The following is a 1,822-nucleotide window of genomic DNA, read 5'->3' as shown; positions in this document are numbered from 1 at the left end:
CTAAACAGAACCATGTTGAATCTCCTTAGAGGTGAAGTGGGTCTGCGAAGGACTACTCATTGCTCAGAAGGCTGAATTTGATATCAGAGGTTCTTGTGTCCATTAGGCTAGACTGCCAAAATCTATGAAAGGAAGCCCCCATGCTTGTTATTTTAAATTTTTTGGTTCAACAAGTATTATCTATGTAGAGTTCATTTTATTCCAGGCTAGGACCTGAGAAATCAGCAGTGAACAAGACAAACAAAAATGGAGCTTGCAGTCTAGTGGGGGATACTGACATTAAACAAAGCAAAATACATGAATAGAAGTATTGTAAATTGTAAATGTTAACAAAAGAAACAACCAAGGAGTTGAGATAGAGTTATAGGGGGCAAAGATGGAGGAAATTATTCCTGATAAGAAGGTGAGAGGTATTTCTGCAGTGACTCCAGTGATTATATCCAAAAAAATCAAATTTGACCAAAAAATGAGGAGATTCTACAAACAGCTCTCTTTTCTGAGGATAAGCAACACTGTTTCTTGGTGTGCATGAAGATAACCCAGAGAGTTAAGGAAGTCGCTAAGAGTGTGCTGGGGATGCTCTAGGAAAAGACTGAATGCTGAGGCGATTTACAGTCCAAAGCGTTTTGATTTGCCAAGAAGTAAATGAACCTCATGGATCAGAACAACAACCTCCCACCTTATGCCCAGGGCCTGGCCTTCCCTCAGGGTGCCATGACTCCTGGAATCCCTATCTTGAGTCTAATGATGCCTTATGGCACAGGACTGACTCCACAGCCTATTCAGAGCACCAAGAGTCTGTCTATATTGGAAGAGCAGCAAAGACAGCAGCAGCAACAGCAGCAGCAGCAGCAGGCCGCAGTGGCAGCCGTTCAGCAGTCGACGTCCCAGCAGGCAGCCCAGGGGGCCTCGGGCCAGACACCACAGCTCTTCCACTCACAAACTCTTACGACCGCACCCTTGCTGGGCACCACTCCCCTGTATCCCTCCCCCATGACCCCCATTACCCCCGCCACGCCAGCCTCAGAGAGCTCTGGGATTGTGCCACAGCTGCAAAATATTGTATCCACAGTGAATCTTGGTTGTAAACTTGACCTAAAGACCACTGCACTTCATGCAGGAAATGCTGAATATAATCCCAAGCGGTTTGCTGCTGTAATTATGAGAATAAGAGAGTCCCGGACCACTGCACTGATATTCAGTTCTGGGAAGATGGTGTGCACAGGAGCCAAGAGTGAAGAACAGTCCAGACTAGCAGCAAGAAAATATGCCAGGATTGTACAGAAGTTGGGTGTTCCAGCTCAGTTCTTGGACTTCAAGATTCAGAACATGGTGGGGAGCAGTGATGTGAAGTTCCCTATAAGGTTAGAAGGCTTTGCGCTTACCCACCAACAGTTCAGTAGTTATGAGCCAGAGTTATTTCCTGGTTTAATCTACAGAATGATCAAACCTAGAATTGTTCTCCTTATTTTTGTTTCTGGAAAAGTTATATTAACAGGTGCTAAAGTCAGAGCAGAAATTTATGAAGCCTTTGAGAACATCTACCCTATTCTAAAGGGTTTCAGGAAGACAACATAATGGCTGTCATCTATTCCTGCCTCTCCCATCCACTTGTTTTTTTAAATTTTTTTAACATCTTTATTGGAATATAATTGCTTTACAATAGTGTGTTAGTTTCTGCTGCTTTGTTTTGTTTTTAACAAATCAGTTTTGGTACATTTAGTGGTGTTGTGGACGGCCCCATGTGATGAGAGGATGGATGTTCGGTTGTAGGTTGCAGCATGAAGTGAAGCTCTCCTGCATGTGTACCCCATAATGATGC

General features: G+C 43.9%; 1 protein-coding gene across 1 annotated transcript; it reads left to right on the top strand.

The window, feature by feature from the left end:
* Positions 1-654: 654 nt before the first annotated feature.
* Positions 655-1,578, top strand: LOC307069111 (TATA-box-binding protein-like; the record flags this gene model as incomplete). The annotated part of the gene is made up of 1 exon (XM_079727258.1): positions 655-1,578. The coding sequence occupies one exon, from the start codon at positions 655-657 to the stop codon at positions 1,576-1,578; it is 924 nt and encodes a 307-aa protein (XP_079583384.1).
* Positions 1,579-1,822: the final 244 nt, after the last annotated feature.

This window comes from Hyperoodon ampullatus (assembly GCF_949752795.1).
Source record: "Hyperoodon ampullatus genome assembly, chromosome: X".
NCBI classification, from domain to species: domain Eukaryota; kingdom Metazoa; phylum Chordata; class Mammalia; order Artiodactyla; family Ziphiidae; genus Hyperoodon; species Hyperoodon ampullatus.
This window is presented reverse-complemented; position numbering and strand designations above follow the sequence as displayed.